General features: G+C 42.0%; 1 protein-coding gene across 1 annotated transcript in view; it reads left to right on the top strand.

Annotated features, from left to right (window-relative positions):
- The window catches only part of LOC126335797 (kelch-like protein 10), a 193469-nt gene that overhangs the window by 46815 nt on the left and 120164 nt on the right, over nt 1-26490 (top strand). Inside the window, exons 4-5 of the mRNA XM_049999261.1 lie at nt 14319-14570; nt 20806-21085. Coding sequence (XP_049855218.1) covers nt 14319-14570; nt 20806-21085 — 532 coding nt within the window. The remainder of the gene's footprint in view (nt 1-14318; nt 14571-20805; nt 21086-26490) is intronic.

Raw genomic sequence — 26490 nt, 5'->3', positions numbered from 1 at the left:
GTTACAATGTCAAAATAGAAGTACACAAACCTCTTACTCTCTCCACTGAACAGTATTTTGCATTCGTGCATTGTACGGCTGACGTGGGGCGGAGTGAGTGACAACTGATGCGCTCGGAAGTTGAAAAGCTGTACTTTCAGAAGATAATAACTGTGTTCTATCAGATTTATGAGCCAAATTTTAGCGCAGGATCGATTGCTGGGGCTGTTATCTTGCTAGTGTGCTTTTTTCTCCATATGAGATGAAATGTCGTATGACTAGGGCCTCCCGTCGGGTAGACCGTTAGCTGGGTGCAAGTCTTTCGATTTGACGCCACGTCGGCCACTTGCGCGTCGATGGGGATAAAATGATGATGCTTAGGACAACACAACATCCAGTCCCTGAGCGGAGAAATTCTCCGACCCATCCGGGAATTGAACCGGACCCTTATGATTGACATTCTGTCGCGCTGACCAGCTACCGGGGACGGACTCCACGTGGGATGAAGTTGGTGATGTTTTCTTGATTGACAGATTACGGGAAGACTAACCCATCATTCGCAGTATGGACAAAGCCTCTTTCAATCAGACGCCGGAAACTGGCTCTGGCATCCCCAACAGCCAAGACGACGTCTCCACAGCCACGCCAGGAAAAATACTTTCACATTGTCTCTGTTTTCCTGTTGTTAGGTTAACGATGTCAATAATCTGTATTTATTCGGACAGTAGGGCGAAATTTATCTGGAATGTCCTGAAATGTCATTAGAAATTGTCCAAACAGTAGATCGGTTGCGGGGCGATGTTCAGCTGTCGCTTAAAGTTAATGGTTTTGGCTAGAGAGATAGAACTAAAGCAGAGTTATTGAACGCAGTTTTCCGAAATTCCTTCACCAGGGAAGACGAATGGAATATTCCAGAATTTGAAACACGAACATCTGCTAGCATGAGTTTCTTAGAAGTAGATACTTTAGCGGTTGCGAAGCAACTCAAATCGATTGATACGGGCAAGTCTCCAGGTCCAGATTGTATATCGATTAGGTTCCTTTCAGATTACGCTGATACAATAGCTCCCTACTTAGCACTCATATACAACCGCTCGCTCACCGATAGATCTGTACCTACAGATTGGAAAATTGCGCAGGTCGCACCAGTGTTTAAGAAGGGTAGTAGGAGTAATCCATCTAACTACAGACCTATATCATTGACGTCGGTTTGCAGTAGGATTTTGGAGCATATACTGTATTCAAACATTATGCATCACCTCGAAGGGAACGATCTATTGATACGTAATGAGCATGGCTTCAGAAAACATCGCTCTTGTGCAACGCAGCTAGCTCTTTATTCGCACGAAGTAATGGCCGCTATCGACAGGGGATCTCAAGTTGATTCTGTATTTCTAGATTTCCGGAAAGCTTTTGACACCGTTCCTCACAAGCGACTTCTAATCAAGCTGCGGGCCTATGGGGTATCGTCTCAGTTGTGCGACTGGATTCGTGATTTCCTGTCAGGAAGGTCGCAGTTCGTAGTAATAGACGGCAAATCATCGAGTAAAACTGAAGTGATATCAGGTGTTCCCCAGGGAAGCGTCCTGGGACCTCTGCTGTTCCTGATCTATATAAATGACCTGGGTGACAATCTGAGCAGTTCTCTTAGACTGTTCGCAGATGATGCTGTAATTTACCGTCTAGTAAGGTCATCCGAAGACCAGTATCAGTTGCAAAGCGATTTAGAAAAGATTGCTGTATGGTGTGTCAGGTGGCAGTTGACGCTAAATAACGAAAGGTATGAGGTGATACACATGAGTTCCAAAAGAAATCCGTTGGAATTCGATTACTCGATAAATAGTACAATTCTTAAGGCTGTCAGTTCAACTAAGTACCTGGGTGTTAAAATTACGAACAACTTCAGTTGGAAAGACCACATAGATAATATTGTGGGGAAGGCGAGCCAAAGGTTGCGTTTCATTGGCAGTACACTTAGAAGATGCAACAAGTCCACTAAAGAGACAGCTTACACTACACTCGTTCGTCCTCTGTTAGAATATTGCTGCGCGTTGTGGGATCCTTACCAGGTGGGACTGACGGAGGACATCGAAAGGGTGCAAAAAAGGGCAGCTCGTTTTGTATTATCACGTAATAGGGGAGAGAGTGTGACAGATATGATAAGCGAATTGGGATGGAAGTCATTACAGCAAAGACGTTTTTCGTCGCGGCGAGATCTTTTTACGAAATTTCAGTCACCAACTTTCTTTTCCGAATGCAAAAATATTTTGTTGAGCCCTACCTACATAGGTAGGAATGATCATCAAAATAAAATAAGAGAAATCAGAGCTCGAACAGAAAGGTTTAGATGTTCGTTTTTCCCGCGCGCTGTTAGGGAATGGAATAGTAGAGAGATAGTGTGATTGTGGTTCGATGAACCCTCTGCCAAGCACTTAAATGTGAATTGCAGAGTAGTCATGTAGATGTAGATGTAGAACTTGCGCCAAAGGAGTGCTGAATACTTTTTCCTCGTTGATTTTCATTCCACATAAAATGCGACGAGTCGGAGGCATCTTCACAGTTAGCAGTCTTCATTATTCGATTATGGTGCGAAAGCAAGTTTTCTGCGTGGATATGCACTCACCTTGTGCTGTTCTACTGAAGAATGCACACGTCAGTTGAGACATCACTTTCTCCAAGACACGTAAACGGAAGTTGCACTGAATCAGTTCTGTGAGTTAATTATACGAGGGCTATTCGGAAAGTAAGGTCTGATGGGATGCGCAATGTAAACTACAGTAAAAATCCGATGAAGCTTTGCACAGATGTGTTGGGCTGTGTCTCTAGTGTGCCCGTCGATAGCGTCACGTCGCTTTTTTCTGTCCTGAGCGCACAGTGAGCACGTAAATATGCCTACAAAATACTGTCTCCCGTCAATTATGAGGGCCTCATGAGAGATATCGCCTGATGTCGTGCACCCCACATAACATACTGTCATACGTTTTCTAGCCGGCCACTGTGTTCGAGCGGTTCTAGGCGCTTCAGTCTGGAACCGCGAGACCGCTACAGTCGCAGGTTCGAATCCTGCCTCGGGCATGGGTGTGTATGAAGTCCTTAGGTTAGTCAGGTTTAAGTAGTTCTAAGTTCTAGGGGACTGATGACCTCAAACGTTAAGTCCCTTAGTGCTCAGAGCCGTTTGAATCCTACGTTTTCTTCTGCATGACAATTCGCGGCCGCACTCTGAAGGGGAAATGAAGATGCTCCTGTAGCGTTTTCGATAGGAAGTGTTTGGTCATTCACAATAGAACCTCTAATTGACTCTCCCTGAGTTTCATCTCGGCTCACATGAACCGATAGCTATGAAGACAACGTTCTGGCACTGACGACGAGCTGTAGACCAGTGTAGAGAATTGCCAGAAAGCACATGCGGCTACCTTCTATGACGAGGGTATTGAAAAGTTGGTACAACGCTATGACAAATGTCTAAATTGGAGCGGCGACCATGTAGAGAAGTAGCTGGAATATGTAGCTAAATGTTGCAAATAATAGATATTTGATTTTCATAGTGGTTTCCGGGTAGTACTAGCTCTCGCGAGTTGTCACGAGAAATGTCCTTCCCATGGTCAACAGTACGGAAAGTTTTGCGATCTGTTTTACACTTGTAGTCGCACAAAATCAGGACGATTCTGAAATCCCATGATCCGCAGTAACGTTCTGAATTTGCTCTTCCGTTTCTAGCACGGGTCGAAGTTCATGACATGTGGTCGGGCAATATTCTACGGGGTGCAGTGAACACACTGAAATGCCGAATTTGGGGCACTGTTAAGCCGGGGGTAGTGCACAAAGAGCCAATATAGTTGCAGTATGTGACTTTGTGGTGGGGATTTGCAAGCACCTTTATTCTCTGTCCATTCGTCTTTGAAGCGAAAACGTCCAGAGGGCTTCCGTACTGTGATATCTGCACGTTATCGAGACCTCCTTGTACAATTGTACAACATAAGAGTCCTGCTTTCGAAGAGCGCAACTGTGTGAAAATCACTGTTTTCATGTAAAATGTGCAACACCCCATGTTGCTCGCCCAGTTTAAGTTCTTCTTAATGCAACCTTTTACGAACGTGTTATCTCCAGAGATTTTCCCAGATGCATCGCCTGCAAGATCACCTGATCTGTATCCACGTGACTTTTTGGTATGGAGATATTTAAAGTACGCATTAATCAGGGACACGTTCGGTCTCTGCCTGGTCTGAAGGGGAATATACCTGTTCTCGTTGCTCAGCTTTCATTGGAAATGCTGCGAGCAGCCGTTGATCACGACGTTTTACCGATGCAGCATCTCGTCTACATCTCCGAAGCTCATATTAAACAAACTGCGCAAGCGGCAGTTAACAACATCAGCACTATGCCTTTCTTAGTGGTTTTGCCTTTTCTGCCAAATCCCGTTCCTAATCCATTACATATGGAAAGGGTTCTATATGTCTTTATTGCATTCAAAGCGCCATTTATACACATGGTGGCTAAAACTGGAACTAATATTTTCTCCGACGTAAAGTGGTTTCGCATAAACGCATTAGAATATATGCCAAGTTTCGCAGCTATTCGACAATTACAGCCCGCAACGGACCTCTGCAAGTAGTTGTTCTTTAATTATAACCACGTGGTATATTGCCTCACTACATTCACCAGGATTGGTTCAAATGGCTCTGAGCACTATGGGACTTAACATCTGAGGTTATCAGTCCACTAGAACTTACAACTACTTAAATCTAACTAACCTAAGGACATCACATACATACATGCCCGAGGCAGGATTCGAACCTGCGACTGCAGCGGTCGCGCGGTTCCAGACTGTTGCGCCTAGAACCACCCGCGACCCCGGCCGGCTCCCCAGGATTCTAAGCAACTTGTTTCACTTTACAAAGCGAAAGGCTTTTCAAGTTCCACAAACTCTACAAACATATCCTTATTATTCTGAGTTCTTTAGTTCAATATGAGCGAAAGGTCTGCATTATTGATTTTGAAACCGAACTGCTTGTTTTTCATTTTCTCTCCAATTAGCTTCTATGCCTCAGTGTATCTAAACAATCCAGAAACGTATGACTCTTAACAGTGGAGTGACAATTGGCAAATTGATCTGTTGGCGCTTATTTCCTCAATGTGACGGCTTTCCTTTTCATAAAGTGTGTAACACTTAAGCTAGTAGAATTCTGGAGACGAGACTCGGCAACGGGTCATGAAAACTTTTAAATATTTGAAATTGCTAGAATTAAAAAAAGAAAATTATGATTAAATGTCATACAGTTTGATGCTAAGTTAATGAAAATTATGTAAGGTATTCAATAATGACATGGAACTGTCCTCGTTGTCCGCGTCTCAAAGTGAAATACTGTTAAACGTCCATTGGTTCTGCAGAGAATGGATTTTTTTTTTTTGGGGGGGGGGGGCAGGAGGAGGAGGAATTGGAAGGAGGGTGTAATCAGATGTTGGTGGATAACATAAAAGTAACTGATGAATGGCGGTCAAGTCACAGTACAATTGAAAAAATGGGCTGAGAGAATTTCGACGGTCATAAAAGTAATAACGTGTCAGTAGATGGGTAACTGAAGGTGAGCAAATGATGTAATGTTTCATTTTTTATGACGTGAAAGACGGAAGAAAGTTTGTATATAACTTCTGCTCGACATCACTTTCGTCAGAGACGAGTAGAATGCCAGAAGGGTGGACTGTGCTGATGTGAGATGGGGACGGTATAGAGGAACCTTTGTTAGTTGAGATGACAGAGAAACAAATAGACAGCGTAATCCACACCTTATCTACTCCTTACACCAGCTTGTAAGATGTGCTGTATTTCCTAGCATGATGAATCTGAGAGTGCGAAACGGTAACTTTAAGGTGACACGGCTACGTGGTTGAAATTATCCTTCAAGGGATGTTGATGGACCGAACAGTGTTCACAAGCCTCAATCTCGCAGCAGCCTCCACTGAACTGCACTGAGAAAGCAAGTTTGCTTTTGACTCCTTTACTCAGGCGGCTGTATGAGCGATTTCCTGTGGTCAACAGAGTGCTGGGATAGACGTTTCCATAAAAGTAAGAAAACTAGGCACGTCATGAAGATGTTGAAAAATACTTTTCAGCACTTTATTTCTTGTTTGTATCGCCACATTTGGACATTTTTTTTATAAAAATATATCATAACACTAAACAAATGGTTACGTCAAACAATTTCTGTTCGTCACTAACGATGAGCCGGCCAGAGTGGCCGTGCGGTTCTAGGCGCTACAGTCTGGAGCCGAGCGACCGCTACGGTCGCAGGTTCGAATCCTGCCCCTGGCATGGATGTGTGTGATGTCTTTAGGTTAGTTACGTTTAATTGGTTCTAAGTTCTAGGCGACTGATGATCTCAGAAGTTAAGTCGCATAGTGCTCAGAGCCATTTGAACCATTTTGAACTAACGACGAAATAGGAACTCAGTCATTCTAAATGTAGACTGAATGTTACATTAACCTTACACTGCAGAAACTATTGCAAATGTTTCTTCATTTTGTTCGCCAGGATCGATGTTTTGAGGAAGCAATGAACTGTGTCATTTATGGTTTAAATAATGAAAAACTGCACCAGTTACTTACTTTTTCATGCTTAGCACAAAGAGTTTCAATAAATTATTGTCATTCGTTTATCTACATTTTTTGTGATGTTTCCATGTGTGATTTCCTGCCTTTCTGGCACTGTAGTCGTCTTTTTGAGGTTAGACTGCAATCCGCAAATTGGACAAATACTGTGCAAGAGAGGCAGAAAATCACAAACACCACGAAAAACATGTAAATAAATGCAACCAAAAATGAGAATAAATTCTCGAAACACGTTGTGCTAAGCATGAAAAAATAGTAACTGGTGCAGTTTTTCATGATTTAAGGGGAGCCGGAGGTGCCTATGCTGCCCATGTTAAAATCACTAAGTTTGAGGAACATTTGTGAATAAACTACCAAATAGAAAAATTTGAATTTTTTTTGCATATAGAGTGGTTTAGTATTGTAGTTATGACAGAGGTATTTTGCAGTATCTTTTCTAGTGTCCTTCCAATTATTTTTTTATTAATGACCCAAATTTTTTTACAAATAATTGCTTTATAATTAAACTGAAATGACTCTACTGAACATATTGCCAAATGGTTGTGTTACAATGTAAGTTTGACCATTAGGAGTGCTGCATAAAAATTTCATCGCTTTAGCTTGAGTGGATTTTGAGAAAATGTTCCTTATTTTTGAAAAATTCTAATTTACAGGAAATGGCTATCAAAGTTTCTCAATACATTCCTACTCTATAGGATGGATTATCACGGTCTTCTTCTTCATCCTCCAAAAGCTTCCTCTTCTGTCTTCGTTTCTGGCCTGTTGTTCCATCATACTTCATATGCCTTTCTCTTCTTTCTGCTCCTCTTATCCTTTCTCTGTCAATATTTCTTAGTGCTCGTACAGTGATCACCCCAGCTGTAAATCCTAATGCCTTCAGAACTTCACACTTCACATTGTTCCCTTGGTTGTAGGTTGCTATTGCATCATAAATGCCAAAGTGCAGTGTTTTTATGCTTACAAACACCCGTTTAGGAATCACTTTCCATATCAAATTGTTTATACTCTCATTAGGATTCTGCGTCTTTCCATGTAGACATTTGTGTAACAATTCTGGCTGTGCTAAGTCATGAAAAATTGGTTTTATTGCATTTATCACAGCTGCTGGCAAACTATGTTTGTGATCATAGCCCTTTTTTGCATTATATTTGCACCAGGAATCTTTTGGGCACAGGCTGTGTTGAGGGTATTCATTGGAAGAGGCAGTATGAAGGAGCAATGCCCACACTGCGTTTCGCATGTCACTAACATTACTAGTATTTTGCCTTATAGCATGCCCATAGTATCTCTGTAGACGTTCAATCAACTCATCAGTAAGCCTGCCTCTCCCTCCTATTGTCTTTCCATCACTGAGCTTACTTGAACCCAAAGTTTGTTTGAGCCTTCGAAGCCGTGCACTCATACGCTTTTGTACATGCCCAATGCATTCCAACTTTTCAACTACAAATCCATTTCCACATGGTTTCAGTTCCTCTATAGTCTTGAAACCTTTGGAGTCACCATCCCCAAGGTAGTATTTGTACCTAACGTTGTATCTGAGAACTGAGCGATCAAAAATTTGTTTCACTCCATCCACTTCCATTGCTCAACTTGATCCACTAAAATATGCCTAAAAGGTTCCACTGTGCTCTCCTTTGATTTTATTTTTCCATCTACAATGTTTTGATAATATTGCAACATCTATCACTTTTTCACTATCACCACAAGTAGCAGTTACAACCCCATTCAGAGATTTATGACCCCTCTTTTGCCAGGAACCATCTAATGCCACTACCAAATCCCTAGAACCACCGTTCATTTCTACAGATTCCTCCACTGCTTCCTTCATGGTTCTCAAAGCCACATCTTCAACAGTGGACCCTACCAGTTCAGAGTAGTACCCAAATTTGTTTGGAGGCGATGGCAAGTTCATAATACCACAAAACAGTTTACCAGCAGCAGACCCTTTTCCATTGGATCGAAGACCATACACAAGTCGAACATTCACATCAAACACTCTACATCGTCCATTTTCACCAAAGAGACTGGCATGTGAATTGTAGAAAGTCACTTGATACTTGCAACATGCACAGATTATCTTCATCTCACAAGCTAAACCAAAGTGCTTTGTTATCTCTAGTCTCACTCCTACACTTGAACACATTTTGCACAGAACACTTTCTTTCAACACAGAAGATAATAATCCAATATTCAGTGCTTCGTTAATACCATCACTGTCACTAACATATTCACGAAATCTGTCACTTCCATCAGTCAGCTTCTTGCTAGAAGATGTCACAGGGCTATGGCTGGCCATGTGTTGCTTAGCAGAAGAATGCACTGTTTCAGTAATTGTAGTATCGCAACTTGGTATTAGTGTTAATTTTCTTTTCCCTTCGTTCTTCCTCTTCTTATATACACGGTTACTAAAACGTGGCATCGTAACCAGAACAACGCTTTACACAAAAAGTATAATACTACGAACAACAGGCGGAAGACTGAACTAATTCGAAACGGTAAACAGAAAAGAGACGATGTTCCGCGCTCTTAGCGCTTCATTTGTCACAGAAAACAATGTAGCCAACCCCTGCACACTCGCTGTATGCGTAACATAAGGCGCTGTATGCGTAACAGGCCGAAAAAATCCCAAGCAGTTCGTCAGGAAGTCACGAGAGGGTGTTAGATGCATTCAGCGGCCGCCCATTTCCTCTGCAGGCGTGGGGGAAAATGGTAATAACTCCACTTCTAGGGCGAGTAGAACAATAATTCAAAGTTTACATTAAAGAGGAATGTTCAAATTAAATTTCGGTAGCAAAAAAAATCGTAATTTTCTGGATTTGACCAACTTCGGCTCCCCTTAAATGATACGGAAGTGTATGTTGCGTCCAACAAATGGTGTAGCACGAAAACATACTAGAAATGAGAATGAGTATATCGGAGCCTTTCTCTAAATAAAATGAATAAGTAAATAAAATAAAAAATAAAAATAAAAAATATCAACAGAGTTCTCGACATAGTTCAAAATCCATAGCTTCAGAGCTGGGCTTAGACTAATGAAGTAACGGTACCTTTACGTAACCTGTATTTACTATGCAGACACGTCTAATAATAACAAAAACATACTCGAAACCTCACGCCACGGATTAAATTAAAATATTTCGCAAATGCAGTATGACTGACTGTTTGTGTGTCATCACCCTTCTGACTGCATCCTTTGGCGATCTTTTCATCTCAGTGAGACACTTGCAACCAACTTGGATATATTCCAATCTCTGTCTTCGCCTACAATTTTTACCCTCTACCGCCCCCTGTAGTGCCACTGAAGTTATTCGTTGATGTCTTAACACATGTCCTATTACCTTGTCCCTTCTTCTTATCAATGTTTTCCACATGTTCCTCTCCTTGCCGATACGGAGAACCTCCTCATCCCTGACTTTATCAGTCCACCTGGTTTTCATCATTCTTCTGTCGCATCACATCTCAAACGCATAGCTTCTCTTCTTTTCCGGCTATGTTACAGTCCATGTTTCACTACCATACAACTCTATGCTCCAAACGTACATACTCAGAAATTTCTTCCTTCAGCTAAGGCCGATGTTTGATGCTAGCAGAACTTCTTTCAGCAAGAAAAGCTCTCTTCGCCTGTCCTAATCTAGTTTTTATATCCCACTTTCTTCTTCGGGTGTTAATTTGCTTCCAAGACAGCAGAATTGTTTGACTTCACCTACTTCGTTATCTCTCATTTTGATTTTAAGTTTATGGGTAATCTTATTTCTGCTATTTCTCACTATTTTCATCTTCGGTTTACTCTCACTCCATATTCAGTGCTCATTAGACTGTTCGTTACATTCAATACGTCCTGCAATTCTTCATCACTTTCACAGAGGACATTAATTTCATCAGCGAATGTTACCACTTATATCATTTCATCCTAATTTTTTATCTTCGTCTCGTAAACTTACACACGGCCTGGAGAGCGGTGTGCTGACCGCATGCCCCTCCATATTCGCAAGCAGTGACGCCTATGGGCTGAGGATGACCCGGCGGCCGTTAGGTACCGTTGGACCTTCATGGCCTGTTCGGGCGAAGTTTAGTTAGTTCTTTATTGTTAAGTTCGTTCTTGAACCCTTCTTTTATTTTCATCATTCTTTCTTCGACGTATAGCATGAAAAACAGGGGCCAAAAACTGCATCCCTGTAGTATACCCTTTTTTAATAAATTCTGGTTAAGATGGCTCTATGCACAATAGCACCAGCTAAATACAGCTTGCATGACAGGGCGGCACTGGATCAGAAATTTGGAAACACAATAAGACAAAAAAATAACATTTATTAATAGTGATGATACCGAACTGTACTTACGTTTGGCAATAGTTTGATGCGTGTAACTTGATGTCCTGTACGCAATACAATAAAATCTAAGTACCTTTGCCGTGTCTTGGCAGTTTATGATTTAGTCAAGAGGAGTGAAAATATTATGTAGACACTAATAGTTAGCCGTTCTCGTTGCTCCAAAAATAGCAAATGTTCGCAATGGGTCAGCACGCAACCTGTGACCCCCTCCCCCCGCCCCCTATATTATTTAAAGAAGCGAACTCTCATTTATAAAACAGTTTCAAAAGTCTGGTTACTTTGCAAATGAGTAAACGTGTTAAATATTTGACTTTGAACTTCTAAGAGCTTTATGGTTTCCTTTAGTTTACCACGCATGTTTGTGACGTCGTAACTCCTTAACCAGGTGCCGTACAGTGATATAATTTTCCAGATGTATTCAGTGGTATATGTGAATAGTGTCTGCAAAAATTGTTTCGAACAGTGTTAGTAGCAAGAAGTAATAAATTTAAACATCGTGCTGGATGCGGCAGTTTTACTGTACGGGAGCAAAAAAGTAATTATTGATAAACAATTTTTTTTCAACGTTTTCTACGGCTTGCCAGAGGGAAAAAGTTTTGTAAAGGTTTTGGATTTGTGTAATGTTTTTGGAAGTCACTAAGTGCTGTCATTTCTAAATTCTGGATGAATATAGTCCGGGTAACATGAGCGCTGTGAGTTAGGCTCAAGACGTACACACAGTACGTAGCTCAAAATGGCTCTGAGCACTATGCGACTTAACGTCTGAGGTCATCAGTCGCCTAGAACTTAGAACTAATTGAACCGAACTAACCTAAGGACATCACACACATCCATGTCCAAGGCAGGATTCGAACCTGCGACCGTAGCGGTCGCTCGGCTCCAAACTGTAGCGCCTAGAACTGCACGGCCACTCAGAGCGGCACAGTACCTAGCTGTAATACTTATCTTACTGTGTTCATATATAGGGTGATAATTATTGAACTATATGAAATAAAATTGTCATAGCTTCTGAATGGTTTCCGGTAGGACGTTCAAACTGCACGGTTGGCTACAGGGCACGATGGAATTAGTATGGTATGTATGGTTTGGTTTAGCAATGGATTGGTTCGTCAATAAGCACAACTGGCGCATTTGGGGGGGGGGGGGCTGTGAATCCCCATTTCGCCATCGAAAAGTCTCTTCACCTTTAACAAGTGACTGTGTGGTGTGCGATGTCCAGTCATGGAATAATCGGTGCAACATTCCTTGATGTCACAGTGACTGCCAAACGGTACGTGAAGGTTTTGGAAGATGATTTCATCCCCATTACCCAAAGTGACCCTGATTTCGACAAGATGTGGTTCTTACAAGACGGAGTTCGACCGCATCGAAGCTGGAGAGTATTTGATGTCCTGGAGGAGCACCTTGGGGACGGCATTCTGGCTCTGGGGTACACATAAGCCACTGGCAGGAGCCTCGATTGGCCGCCCTCTTCTCCGGATCAGAATACATGCGACTCCTTTTCGTGGGGCTTTATTACAGACAAGGTGTACAGCATATACCCCAAAACCGTTACTGAGTTGAAAACCGCCATTCAGTAGGTCATCGACAGCATCGGTGTTCCGACACTTCAACGGGTCATGCAAAATTTCGCTATTCGACTGCGCCACATCATCGCCAATGATGGCATGCACATTGAACATGTCATAACCTAAATCCTTATATCTGCAGTGACGTTTACATGTTGAATAAAGTGTGTTCACAACGTCGTTTGTAACTAATTTACGTTTTCTTTCATATACACTACTGGCCATTAAAATTTCTACACCACGAAGATGACGTGCTACAGACGCGAAATTTAACCGGCAGGAAGGAGTTGATGTGATATGCAAAAGATTAGCTTTTCAGAGCATTCACACAAGGTTGGCGCCGATGGTGACACCTACAACGTGCTCACAAGAGGAAAGGTTCCAACCGATTTCTCATACACAAACATCAGTTCACCGGCGTTACCTGGTGAAACGTTGTTCTGATGCCTCATGTAAGGAAGAGAAATGCGTACCTTCACGTTTCCGACTTTGATAAAGGTCGGATTGTAGCCTATCGCGATTGCGGTTTATCGTATCACGACATTGCTGCTCGCGTTGGTCGAGATCCAATGACTGATAGCAGAATATGAAATCGGTGGGTTCAGGAGGGTAATACGGAACGCCATGCTGGATCCCGACGGCGTCGTATCACTAGCAGTCGAGATGACAGGCATCTTATCCGCATGGCTGAAACAGATCGGGGCAGCCACGTCTCGATCCCGGAGTCAACAACCATCTGCACGAACAGTTCGACTACGTTTGCAGCAGCATGGACTATCAGCTCGGAGACCATGGCTGTGGTTACCCTTGACGCTGCATCACAAACAGGAGCACCTGCGATGGTGTACTCAACGACGAACCTGGGTGCACGAATGGCAAAACGTCATTTTTTCGGATGAATCGAGGTTCTGTTTACAGCATCATGATGGTCGCATCCGTGTTTGGCGACATCGCGGTGAACGCACATTGCAAGTGTGTATTCGTCATCACCATACTGACATATCACCAGGCGTGGTAGTATGGGGTGCCATTGGTTACACGTCCCGGTCACCTCTTGTTCGTATTGACGGCACTTTGAACAGCGGACGTTACATTTCAGATGTGTTGCGACCCGTGGCTCTATTCTTCATTCGATCCCTGCGGAACCCTACATTTCAGCAGTATAATGCACGACCGCATGTTGCAGGTCCTGTACGGGCCTTTCTAGATACAGAAAATGTTCGACTGCTGCCCTGGCCAACACATTCTCCAGATCTCTCACCAATTGAAAACGTCTGGTCGATGGTGACCGAGCAACTGGCTCGTCACAATACGCCAGTCACTACTCTTGATGAACTGTGGTATCGTGTTGAAGCTGCATGAGAAGCTGTACCTGTTCACGTCATCCAAGCTCTGTTTGACTCAATGCCCAGGCGTATGAAGGCCGTTATTACGGCCATTGGTGGTTGTTCTGGGTACTGATTTCTCAGGATCTATGCACCTAAATTGCGTGAAAATGTATCACATGTTAGTTCTAGTAGAATATATTTGTCCAATGAATACCCATTTATCATCTGCATTTCTTCTTGGTATAGTAATTTTGATGGCCAGTAGTGCAGTTCAATAATAGTCACCCTATAACTCTTAATGAGTAAGCTGCGGCAGCATTTTAGATTTTTAAATTCAGCCAACAGCTGCCTGAAATACTGAAAATAAAATTTTTGCTTACCCCTGAAATTCGTTAGATAGGCAACCTCCAACTGAGATTGTGCCCCAGGTTAGCCGTTTAGTGGTATAGAAAACGAGCCAGTCTGACGTGCTGGGAGGGTAGGTAAAGGGCGCGGAGGTTGCGCAGGGCGCTGTTCACGACGTCGCTGCACTCGAGCTGCCGCACGGACGTGCTGGTGCCGGGCGTGTCCTCGGAGGACATGGGCAACATCATCAAGTACGCGTACCTGCGGCGCGCCGACCTCACGCCGGACAACGCGCTGCGGCTGCTCGTCGCCGCCGACTACCTGTGCGTGCTGGGGCTGCTGCGCCTCTGCTGCCAGTACGTCGCCAGCTCGCTCTCCCCGCACAACTGCCTCGGCGTCATGATCTTCGCCAGGTACTCAGCCCTGCACACTACGTCCCGTACCGTAAGGTTCAACGGAATGAGACAGTGTGGAGACTGTAGTCGCCGAGGGGTGTTTACTTTCAGTACTATGTTATAAATGAACGGTACACAACACGGACAAAATCTTCTGGGTTTACAAGCTATGTCACTCCGAACGAAACACTAGGGGTTTCGACGGTTGTCTGTGCCATCCTCGTCACGAGTACGAACTACTGCCTGCTGGAGCTGGCTTGGTGTCCCGCTTACAAGAGTGATTCAGCTGCTCCAACTATGAGCTTTACGCAACCCGCAACGTCTTCAAATATCACGTGATGATTTTCATATGCTGTCACACTCTGCGCAAATCTATTAGGCCTAAAGAAAAATGAAGAGAATCTTTCTGTAGGAAAGTTAAAGTGTCAAATTTTTTACTAGGATAACTTTTCGCTAGAGGTAGTAATTCTCGAATTATTCAAGAAAAAAAAATACAAAAGTGACCTTCAAATGCGTTTTTTCTGGAATAACTGGAAACCATAGTCTCCGGCAAAAATGTATCCCAGTACAAAATTTAACTATATTAAATTTCCTAAAAATAAGTCCTGTTTATTTTTTTCTTTCTGTATGGCTAATAGTTCGCACATAGCAAGCTAGACAACACGAATATCTCGTTGTGATTTTTGAAGGCTTTCCGGGCTGTATAAAACCTTTGAGTGGGGCAACTGAATCAGTTTGTGTAGATGCGACTGCAGGGTCAGTAACCTGGCACAGGGGATGGAAGTGAAGCATGCACAGAAAGGAGAGTTGAGTAACTGGTAGCAGAGACGTCAGCCTCCCACAGTGAAGTGATACCTCTCCGTGACGTCACTGGGAATGTCTATCACTTATGTGAATGTATCTAGTTCTGAGAAGTGAGAGATACCATATTATACTCAGTGGTATTTGATGGCTTGTATGTTATAACTTACATCCTAATATGTGATGTTTCAAAATACCAACGCATTCAGGATCTCTCGAAAATGTATCAGTACTGATACGATTTATTGTAACTAAATACTGACATATCGGCAGTTAAAGACTTCAAAATATGTAAATCAAAGACTTAGACTTAGGAAATCAGATGTAGTTGGTTCGAAATCTGCTACTCCATTTTTTTTGTAACCTTAGCTTTTCTAAGAGATTCTATGACTTTTTTTTATCCATTTAATAAAAGTGTATTCTGTAATATTCGACATTACACAGATATAAGACTGCTCTCTCCCTGGAGTGAGCAGTCATTATCAATCATTTGCAAATTAAGCATGAAACACGCAAACGACAGTAAATATTCAAAACATGTTGATCATCCACTAAAACAAACTACCACTCAGAGTAAAATGTTTAGAAACGACTGAAACACTTGAAAATAAATTGAGAGGCGACTTAGTCTCAGCCGTCTATGAAGTATAAAAGAAAATTTACAAGCTAGTTATTTTAAAGAAACTTCTTTTCCAAACAATAACATTTTCAGATAAAGTACATGTGCAGACGAAATATATTCTGGCACCTGTACAGCTGCGCTAACAATGGCGTGTGAAACTTCACTCTCGCCGGATGTGCGGGATGCCTGTGGCCCGAGGCTCGTCACGTGCCGTCTTTGCTCGTTCCTTCCCAGAAGTAGTCGGTACAGCGCTACATTTAATTCAGTATTACTGTACTGCATTTTGCGATCGGCACAATCATCTTCAGTTCGCCGGAATTGCGTTGACAGCGCTGTTTACCCTTCTCTATATGTTCCTGGTATAAAGGACGTTCACAGGCCCTTTGGCTGTTTGCACAAAAAGAGGCCTTCTCGTGATCTATTGTCACAAGACTTTAACAAACAATGGTAATGAACAAAAGAGACGGATCAGAATTCTCGATACATATTACGCAGTTGCATAGGCTAAGGGTGCAACAAATTTGCTATGAAACGATATTAAAATACCAAGCAGAAGGAGTTTAAAGATTTAGTTGACAATGAAAGAGCAAAAAATTACAACGATCGGCAGATAGTATTCATTGTTATGTATATCACGAAGCACTTTGTGCTAAATTTGCAGGCATGCTTTACTTGGAGAAATTGGCGGTATAAATAGTAAAATTTCTGACGCCGCATGCGTTATTCCGCTATCAGTTGCAACAGTTTTCGATGGAACTGAACGAAGATTATGGAGACCCTATATATTACTGCAAATCACATTGTCTGCCTGAAACGATATTTCGATTTAAAACTCGATACTACTGAATTTATGAAGGAAAAAGGAATACAGGAATGAAAATTAGACCATCGGGAATGGATTGCAGATTTCGCATTTTATGTAAACCTGACTGCCCACTGTCTTCAGTAAGACAATGAAAGGTGAGAAACAATTTCTTTCTGATTTGATGGGGGTGCATTTAAAAAGAAAATTGGGTTCTATAAAGGACATATTCTGCCAAACACAATCCAGTTCCACTGGCGTTAAAGAAGACGTGAGGCCTGAAGAATTCATTGTGGCCTTGAAAAAATTACGAGGGTAATTTCCTAAACGTTTTGAAGACACTGCAGTCTTAATCTCTCTTCGAGCTGTTTTCGAGGCTCTTTACCTTTTCACATCAAAGCGGCCCTGTGCATGTGCGAATGTAACTGATTGATCTGCTAGATAATTCCTGTTTTCATGACAAATCGTTTTGCGTTAAAACTGTGCAGCACGTCTTCGTTAATTTCCTCATGGTTTCCACGTCTACATAACGAGGTTGCAAAAGTGCTATAACATTCCGATGACATATTTGTGTGAAGGTCATTTTTCGTTCATGATACTAATAAGTTACCATCATATGGCAACCTGAGTGTGCAAATCTATGAAATTGTCTGTGTCTGTCGGTATGCTGACAGTTTGTAACAGATAAAACTTATATTACGTTTTCAGTGCATCTAAAGTAATTAAATCTACATTGGCGTCTACATGATTACTCTGATATTCACAATTAAGTACCTAGCAGGGGGTTCGTCGAGATACCTTAAAGGTACTTACCTACCGTTCAACTCGCGAACATTGCGCGGTAAAAACGAACACTTAAATCTTTTCGTGCGAAGTTTGATTTATCTTATTTTATTATAATGATCGTTTCTCCCTGTATAGGTGGGTGCCAAGAAAATATTTTCACACTCTGAGGAGAAAGATGGTGACTGAAATTTCATGAGAAGGTCCTGCCGCACAGGAAAAACGCCTTTGTTTTAATGACTGCGACCCCAATTCGTGTGATATATCCGTGGCACTCTCTCCCCTACTGCGTGATAATAATAAACGAGCTGTCCTTCTTGAAACTTTTTCCATTTCCTCCGTCAGTCCTATCAGATGCAGATCCCACACCGTACAGCAATAATCGAGAAGAGGGCGGACGAGCGCAGTGTACGCCTCTTTAGTAAACTTGCTACATTTTCGAAATATTCTGCCAATAAATCGCAGCCTTTGGTTTGCTTTCCCCACATTATCCATGTGATCGTTTCAATTTAAGTTGTTCGTTGTTGAGATTCCTAAGTATTTAGTTTAATTTGCAGGATTTAGAATTGTGTGTTTTATCCTGTAACAAAACTTTTGCCTGATAACTTTATAAGACGGTAAATTACAGCATCATCTGAACAATGTAAGTGTACTGTTCAGATTGTCTCCTGGATTGTTTCTGTAGATCAGGGACAACAGAGGACCTATAACATTTCCTTGGGGAACGCCAGAGATTACTTGTTTTACTCGATGGCTTTCCGCCAGCTATTACGAACTGTAACCTTTCTGACATGAAATCACGAATCCAGTCATACAACCGAGACGTTATTCCACAGGCACGCAATTTAATTAGAAGTCGCTTGTGAGGAACGGTGTCAAAAGCCTTCGGGAAATCTAAAAATATGGAATAAATTTGACGACCTGTGTCGGTAGCATTCATTACTTTGTGAGAATAAAGAGTTAGTGGTGTTTCACAAGAAAATCCGTGTTAACTGTTTGCCAATAAATCGTTTACTTTGAGGTGACACATCATGTTCGAGCAGAGATGATAATTAAAATTTGTTTTGTTTGTGAACTTTATTGTTACGAAATGTGAAATATAAAACCAAATTTTGTGCAGTGCATCTACACTGCCATCTGAATGCGGTGCGTTCGCAGTTACCACTCCAGACAGCGTGCAGTGGCAGTGGGGAAAATGTGCAGCGAGGTTGAGCACTATGGCACACGGCTGACAATCTAAATACTTGGCTGCCCCTGCTGTAGTGGGATGTTCCTGCTATAATTTTTGTCATTGTCTCACTTACGAGACCTGTTAGGAAAGTAAGGTCCGATCAGTCGCAAAATGGAAACCGCTGTGAAAATCAAACATGTTTTATTTGCATCACTTACCTACACCTTCCAGCACTTTACACAGTCGTCGCTCCGATTTAGACATTTGTCGCAGCGTTGCACCAACTTTTTCAAAATCCTCGCCGTAGAAGGAAGCCGCCTGTGCTTTCTGCCAATTCTCTACGCTGGACTACAGCTTGTTGTCTGTGCCAGATAAGCTTCTTCATAGCTATTGGTTCATGAGAGCAGAGATAAAACTCAGGGATAGTCAATTATGGGCTCTGTTGTGGGTGATGAAACACTTCCCATCGAAAATGCTGCAGGATCATTTTCATTGGCCCTTCAGATTGCGGCCGAGAATTGTCATGCAGAAGGAAACGTATGACATTTATGTTATGTGAGCTGAATGACATCAGGCTAAATCTCACACCAGGCTCTCATACTTGGCGGGGACATTATTGCTCTAGGCATCTTAACGCTCTCACTGTGCGCTCAGAACTGAAAAGAGCGAATTGACACGATCGATGGGAGTACTAGAAACATCGCCCAACACATCTGTGCCAAATTTCTTCGGATTTTCACAGGGGTTTCGATTTCGAACCCCGTCGGACCTTTCCGAATAGCCCTCGCAGTTCCATGCGGCACCTGCTGTAATGTAGGTCGTCTGCTGACAAACTCCAACAGGTGGACGCCACTCAAGGAGTACTGTAATAAATAATAAAATATAACACAAATACTTAAATCAATACAAATCACAATATACACAGAAATGACGAATTTCTGTGATAATTTATACATTATAATGTTTGTAATACGAGAGTCGTTCAATAAGTAAGTCAACCTTTTTTTTTTCTAAAACCACGTTGATTTCATTCAGGATTCCAATACGTCATCTAATTTTCCACTCTTCTGGCTGCGAAATCCTATTTTTCAACACAATCTCCGTTCAATGCGACTTTCTTAAGCAACCCTACTGGGAGGGCCTGTATGCGTACATGGTGCCACTTCTCTAGTAAGACACAGTGTCTTGCTGCGTCTATAACCGTCAGCCACACGCTAGTTGCCACGGAGTGTACCCTTCATTAGACCAAACAGATGGCAGTCGGAACGTGAGGGATCTGGACGATAGGGTGGATCATGAAGTACAGTCCAGTGACGTTTTGTAAACACCTCTCGGGTCTGCAGACTTGTGTAACGGCTTGAAGTGAGGTGTTTCAATGTGATCGGTCGATCACCTCGAATGACAACGTTCGCAAGTTGCTCACAGCTGAGTGTGCCGGCCGGCATGCGGAGACATTTTCGCGACCTTGTTGCGATGATGACAGACGCTTTGCCGAGCGGCTCACCGTGTTCACTTCCGCGTCTCAGTAGACATTTTGCAGGCGCCTGTGGCTATCTGTGATGCTTTGGTTTTCCGCTAAAAGAAATTCAGTGACAGCTTGTTTCTGGAACGCATCTCAGTTACAGATGCCATTGCTTTTCGCTGGAACGCATGTCAGTTACAGATGCCATTTCCAAGGCTACATATAGCGCCCCCACCAGTCGGAACTTCATGAAACTATACGGGCTGAAGCTGGAATATTGCACGTCGTCCCACAGCAAATTACACATTTTTTTCATTCTAAATTGGCCGAGAAAACTAATTTATTGCATTTCTTATTGATCACACCTCTACACTTACTTGCTGATTCATAAAGGGCAAGGATTCTGAAAATCTTCGCACCTTTAGTGTTTACGAGTGTACCCTTACACTACTTCTTCCATTTCACCGTGCCTAAACTAAAACGAATACCAGTGTTTGGTTCGAAGCGCGCTTACAGACGCCATTGGCTGGTGAGTCACGTCATACGCCGCCCTCGCTCTGTGCGATGTCCCACCGCCCGTTTTCTTACCGCCACTTAACGGCGCGCCCTCAGGGACCACTTCTGCGAGGAGCTGGAGAAGACGGCGCGGCTGTACACGCTGCGGAACTTCGTGCGCGTGGCGGCGGACAGCGACGAGGTGCTGCAGCTGCCGGCCAGCGAGCTGCGCGCGCTGCTCGCCGACGACGACCTCAACCTGCGCTCCGAGGAGGCGGCGTGGGAGTGCGTGCTGCGCTGGATGCAGCACGACCCGGCCGGCCGCCGCGAGCACCTGCTGCCGCTGCTGCGCGCCGTGCGCCTCGGCCTGCTCGACACCAAGTACTTCCTCGAGAAGGTAGGCGGCCGCTCGCGGCGGTTTAGCCCGCGTGACACCAGCCGAACTACTCAGAGAAACTACTACACTACATGCATATCTGAAGACTTTCTTTCTTTTTTGCGCCTCAGTCCCGCATGGGTGCAGGGTTGGCATGGTTATAAACGGATTTAGTATGCTTAGATCTGTCGTCACCCCATTAACCCCTCCCCCCCCTCTGGAAAGGAACATGTGTACTTCAACTGTCGGCCCATTATTCATGTGAAAATGAGAGATAGTTTGCTAAATGTTTTGATTGTGTAACTGATTAGGAACATGGGTCTAAACATTCATGGTGGTGTCTGATTGTTCTATATCGTGTCTCCCTACCACTTTCGCGCAACGACGCCCTGAGCGTGTTTTTTAGGGAATTAAGTAGTTTGAACCTGGGACCTGTTGCTGGTAAGGAGACGCCAGACCACACATGACATGTAAAATTCAGAAGAGTTTAGTGAGACTAGCGACGATATAACCAAATACTAAATGATCTCAGCGTCAGCTCCACTGCACTCCCTATAAAACAATCTTAATACTAACTAAATATAGTGGAAAGGGTTCAAGGCTTTCCTATTTTTAGTTAGGTGGTAAAATAACGAAGAAAAAGCAGTTAAGTTTACCATTGATAATTTTATTCTAATCACAAAACATCGTTTATAAATTGCAATATTGATAAAAGGAAATGTTTCAATACAGGATGGTAAAAACCAACTGCGTTCAACAAAAATGTGAACGAATATTCCCTGAGTGGTTTTCCAAGTTCTACAATGGATCGAAGGATGACCTATGCCATATCACATCTATAATCTAGGTTTAAATTAAGTTTCACAAAAGAGAAAACTATCAAAATGGTCTACAGTGACCCTCAATTATCTTTAATTACTTATCTAACCTGTCGTAAATTACAGTGGCTGATGTGGCTTCTCAATAACTATAAAATAGAGAAATCATCGCGTTTCAGATCTTTACCTCAAGTGGCAAATGTGAACACCATGAGTTTTAATTAACGATCGACACTAGTATTACGCAAAAAAGAAAAGGGGTGTAACAGATGAGACTTCTGCAGTTCTGAGTGAAGCTTTATGCGCCGCTATGCGGCATCGCGTGCGTTCATTACTTTGTTGGTGTTCGTCAGGGGGCGGCGGCCGGCGCAGCAGCCATCCAGCTCGCCGTCTCGGAACTAACTCTCTCCTAACTTCTCCTTACTACAATTTACCGAAGTTGGTTTAAAAAAACCTATCTCGCTGTGTTTTCATCTGACCAATCAGGGTCTCAATGTTAACCTTAAGCTCCGCCTACAAAAATTCTGTCTATCCAATGAGAAACGTTATACTTTTCGTGGTGGGGCAATGTTTTTAAAGTTTGAAACGTAACAGAGACGCTAAAAAGTCTCACGCTAAAACCTGCAGCTGGTGTGGTCCTTTTATCGTTGTCGTAAGATCTATACTGTTCTTCTGGTGGGCTCTCTCCTTTAAATGGGCTGGGGGGTGGTCCTTCACGTACCTGAGACGCGAAAAAGTCTCACGCTAAAACTTGCTGGTGGTAGTGGCCCTTTTTGTGTTATCATAAGAACTATACTGTTTTTCTGGAGGGCTCTAGCTTTTAACATGGGCTGGGGGGGGTGGTCCTTCACGTAACAGGGACGCGAAAAAGTCTCACGCTAAAATGTGCGGGTGGTAGTCTTAGAGGTAGGCTGCTGACGTGAGTGTCCAGTCCATCCCTTATCATAGGGTCTTCTAGCTTAACACGGTTCTGCTCTCGGCTTCTGTCCTTGTTTCTCCCCTCGGAACTGCGTCTGCCTCACGGTGGGAAGGTACGACATGCATTTAGGTATTCTTGTGTTAGTCTGTGGTATTCCATTTGCTCCATCGTTACTCGTATTACTTTGGTTAATTTAATGTCACGATTTATTCAGAGCTACGTGACATACTACTGGATTTGCTTATCATGTCAGTGTTTTCATGGAAGGTGTTGGATTTGCCTGACACCTTACATATCACCACCCTTCGAACTTAATTTTTGCTCTAAATTTAGGCAATGATTGAATCGTTGTCTAAGTCAGTCAAAAATTTTCTAATTTATCTAAATTTTGTTGCATATTGTTCAGCCACGTTATTCTGTTCTATGCTAGTTTGTATTACTAATTTATATTTTTATATTCTTCCACATTATAATTAAAAATGACAAGAGAAGAAAATTTTTATACTATTATTAATTTTTAATTATTTTCTTTCTTTATTTAAGTGTGAAGTTTGTTTCTTAATAAGTTTCTTATCGAAAGTGAGAAGTCTTTCACATCGATTTTCTTAAAAATATTGTTTTTATAAATGTAGTAATTAAGTAAAATCTATTCCTAACACATTTTCTAAATATCATGTACAAGTAAAAATGTTTTTATTTCTAAACACTCATTTCAACATTGTTACACTAAAAAAAAAGAATTATTTCCAAGAATTCCCTTGACAAAGAAATATACATACACAAGTATTGAGATATTATCCTAACAAATGGTACAAATGTTTAAAAAAAAGGGAAAACATCCAACAAGATAATTTTTTATTCTTTGTTTTTATAAGGAGAAAGTAAGTAAAATATAGTTATTCTTTTATTTTTATGAGGAGAAAATAAGTGGCATATTGTTTCTTTATGTACTGTCCATTTCAGAACTAATGACTTATTTTTATCAATAGTCTATTTTTTACTTAAGTCCATAGTCAATGATTGTTTATTATCTGTCTGGTGTGTTTAACTTATTTAGTTTTTCACACATTTCTTTTACGCAAGTCCTACATCACATAACTTGATTTCACACATTCACACTATCCTATGAATGTTCAAGCATGAGGTTGGCGAATGTTTTTGTACGAAGGTGATGGACTTGAGCGAGATGGATGTGGGCAAGTATTTGATGTACAGCTTCATTCGTCGTTCCTTGTTGGCTTTGCAAGTGTGTGTTGCTGTTGTGGAGGTCCCATAATGGAATGGAGCTGTGAGTACAGAATCTCATGGTTTACTGGCTTTGTATACGTGAAAGTCATCATTATGTGTCGCTGAATGCGGTCGTTTTTCGTTGTAATACTTCGCAGAGGACTAGTTTACAATAGGATAGGGATTTGGGAAGGTATGTCGTCTATTCTTCACCTATCTTCTTTCTTGGTCTCATCTTGCGAATCTTCAACTTCTGTTCTTCCTGCTTTTTCTGTGCTTCTTACTTGCTTCTTGGTTCTTCTCTGGGCAGGATATGGAAATATTTATTGGTACTAGTCGCATTGAAGTTCTCCCCCTAGTAACAGTTTGATAAATTGTTTGGGCGTGTCATTTTTACTTTGTGGAACTTTTCTTCAGTTTCGTGCATCAGCGTGCTTTTCAATAGCAGTAGTGTGACTTTTACACATATTTTTTGCCAGCGGTGGCTTGCCCAAGCGGTCTTCTCGTTGGGCCGTTTTTTGCTCGCTCCGCTGATTCGGGGGCGCCCTGGGGTGTATGAGCGATGAAAATCCGGTGTCTGCTTGTCTGTCCGTGCAGCCAGCCCCTTCTGATGTTCAGCGCATCTCTGCAGGGCTCTGTCACTGTCCATCCCAGCAGGGTTCCACCTAGCGGGCAAATTTATTGCCCACTTTCGCTGCAAGGGCCTTCTGTTGGTTTCGCTGTCCTTTCCCTTCTCTCGACGCTCCTGCTATGTAGGAATCGTGTCTTGCTAATTACGTCCTTTTCTTTCTTGATACATCTCGTGTTGCAACTTGTGGATCGTTGCATCTGGTCTTTGTTGGAGTTTTTACAACGGTTCTTACAAAAAGTTTTACTTATAATCATCTAACATATGTCTAGTATCTACTTGTTTTACGCCTTCTTAAAAAGCTTTACAAATTTCGGCGCCCTTTCCATGTTACAATTCTAAGATATTTGGAGACTTAACGTCTACTCAAGAATCCTCAAATTCGTTATTATTTTATTTTTGTGTAGTGTCATGCTGTATGGCATTTTAGTATTTCATGGTGTTAGACTATCTACGCTTTATCCCTTCACCTTAAGCTATGGTACTATTGGTGTTATTATTGGAACTACTTTCTTTTTCCCACCTTCCTCTCTCTTCATTCTTCTTTCTCCTGACGACCTTATCTGCAACATAATCTTGAAATATTGTGATGATTATTTACCAGTAATAAAATTAATCTTCAAACTTATACTGAAAGTGTTTAATACTGCCAGTCTTAGGTAAAAATACCTCTGCTTTATCTCGTAAAATACCCTCTAATTCTCTTTTACTGTGTTCCGAAATACCTTGAACTTCTTGTAATTTTTCGTCGATTTCTTTATGGACTTCTAACATGAGTTGAGGCGATTCCCCCATTTGTGCATACCATTCTAATTCTTCATCTCGCGTCATTCTTAATTGTTTGTTTATAACCAGTATTTCTTCTAATTTTAGCTTTTGCTCAAAGAGAAGTGTGACATTCCCGAATGTTACACTACCTTTCCCCATATCTATTATCGCTCGTTTCTCATTTAAAAAATCTGCACCTATAATCAAATCTACAGTTAGTTTAGGTATAATCACGAAGTTCGCTTCCATCTTTTGACCTTGGCACAAAAGAGTTAATCTTGTTTGTCTCCTAACTTCCGCAGCATTGTTTCTAATAGGACCTCTTACTTTAATCTTAATGTTTTCAGAACTGGCAATTCCTCATTGGCATTACACTGCATGAATAAACTTTCTGAGATCGCAGTCAGTTCACTTCCGCAATCAATTACAATATTGACTGGGATATTCTTTACCATGGCCTTCACAATTGGTTGAATTTGAAAGGGTTGATTCTGTTCTTCTTCTTCTTGCATCAACGAATCCTCCACTGAATCATACATGAGTCTTTTTAGGAATTTCCCTTGTGAATTCGAACTTTCTGTAGGATAAGCCTCGACTGCTACTTCTCTCTCTTTTATTTCCTCTTCTCTATTTCTTCCTTCTTTTACGCTTTCTTCTACATCCTCTACTTTTTCCTCATCCTCGTCTATCTTCTCCTTCTTCGTAGCTATTTCCACATAATCACATCTAAATGCACTAATTATCGCTTCATAACTTCCTTCATTATATACGTTGGGTTGTGTGCCCATTTGTAACTTATTTTCAACTTCTGTCGACTGCGCATTATCCTCATTGAATTCGCTTTCCCTGATTTCCATCTCAAATAGATCTGCAATACTCATTACTTCGTCCTTTCCTCCTACATTCGTTGTGCATGCCTCTGGTAATTCATCTTCCTCGTCAGTATTCCCCCAATTAATTTCGTCCAAACACGATATTCTTATTTTCTTGTCTTCGTTTTCATCTGGTCCCTGTGGATTTGTTTCTTCCTTCTTCTCTTCACGTGATAAGATTCTTACGTCTCTGT

Source organism: Schistocerca gregaria, chromosome 2, assembly GCF_023897955.1.
Source record: "Schistocerca gregaria isolate iqSchGreg1 chromosome 2, iqSchGreg1.2, whole genome shotgun sequence".
NCBI lineage: Eukaryota > Metazoa > Arthropoda > Insecta > Orthoptera > Acrididae > Schistocerca > Schistocerca gregaria.
The sequence above is the reverse complement of the archived record's forward strand: the minus strand, read 5'-3'. Positions and strand labels throughout refer to the sequence as shown.